This window comes from Etheostoma spectabile, chromosome 4 (genome assembly GCF_008692095.1).
Source record: "Etheostoma spectabile isolate EspeVRDwgs_2016 chromosome 4, UIUC_Espe_1.0, whole genome shotgun sequence".
NCBI classification, from domain to species: Eukaryota; Metazoa; Chordata; class Actinopteri; order Perciformes; family Percidae; genus Etheostoma; species Etheostoma spectabile.
The window spans coordinates 36,076,672-36,077,867 of NC_045736.1; the positions used below are offsets into that span (position 1 = coordinate 36,076,672).

At 41.0% G+C, this 1,196-nt stretch overlaps 1 protein-coding gene across 1 annotated transcript in view; it reads left to right on the forward strand.

Annotated features, from left to right (window-relative positions):
• The window catches only part of pdhb (pyruvate dehydrogenase E1 subunit beta), an 18,695-nt gene that overhangs the window by 2,420 nt on the left and 15,079 nt on the right, over nt 1–1,196 (forward strand). The window contains exon 5 of the mRNA XM_032513636.1: nt 29–64. Within this exon, the coding sequence (XP_032369527.1) occupies nt 29–64 (36 nt within the window). The remainder of the gene's footprint in view (nt 1–28; nt 65–1,196) is intronic.

Here is a 1,196-nt window from a genome sequence, read left to right on the forward strand (position 1 = left end):
TCTCTCTCTCTCTCTCTCTCTGGTGCAGATGGGCTTTGCCGGCATCGCAGTGGGAGCCGCCATGGTGAGTTTCTTGTCATCCACAACACAGTAAGACTCAAAACATGGTCCACCCATTTATGCAAACTCAAATAACAAGGCCTGGACCCGGTGGCAAAAACGCCCGTCCCTGAGTGACATACTGAGTGTGCGCTCTTACTATAGTGTGTATAAAATAAGGGCGTAGTCTCGATGATGTCAGCCATAGGTTTCTATAAAGATAAAATGAATGGCCATCTTGGCAGTGCTTGACGTCACCTAATTCCTGTCTTTTTCTGAGTATAATTTGGACTTGGTCTGACTCAGGTCTTGGGACAGGTGTTAGTTACTAGGAGCTAGGAGTGGACCTGTGAAAACCTCCACTACATTATTTTTTATATTAGAGCAAGAAATAAATACAAACATCATGCAAAACAAAACAAAAAATTTGATAAATTATTAAAATTAGTTCAGAGCTGCGGTGGGTAGAATGCAAAAGAAATGCTAGTTTAAAGTAGAGTGAGACCTCTTCCTGCTGCTCTCCCTTTCCCCTCGTCACAACCGGGGGCCTGCGATTGGCCAAGGACTCCCATGACGGCTACATTTACTGAAGCCTGAAAACAAGAGGAGGTGCAAAAGTCTTGTTTTCTCTTAGACCACTTGAATTACAATATGCTGAAAGATTATTATGAAAGATTATGAGTTTTGCCTGTTAAATTCATGTTCAAAGTTTTATTGTCATAAGGAAACATATTTCCCTGTACCTGTAACATATACTATATATATATTTACACACATACAAAATCAAACAATTATAAAAAGCAGCATGTGAAAAATAAAACAAGAATTATGATAATAAACTGTAAAGAATGCCAACTGGAGAAATGTAAACAGTTGAGTACAGTTACAGGTGGCTCTCCTAGGGACTCTGCGATGGACGATGCTCTGCAGAGAGGGTAGCGGAGTCCTGGTGATCTTCCCTGCAGTCTTCACCACTCTCTGCAGGCGTTTGCGGTCCATAGCAGTAGTGCCGCCGGTCACGGAGGGTGGGGTGCAGTCCAAGTGAATCACAATCAGAAATACTTTATTGATGCCAAAAGGGAAACTCTGTGTTACAGTTGCACAAATAATATAAATATAAATAAAGAAATATAAGGAGTGTGGATATTTACATAGTT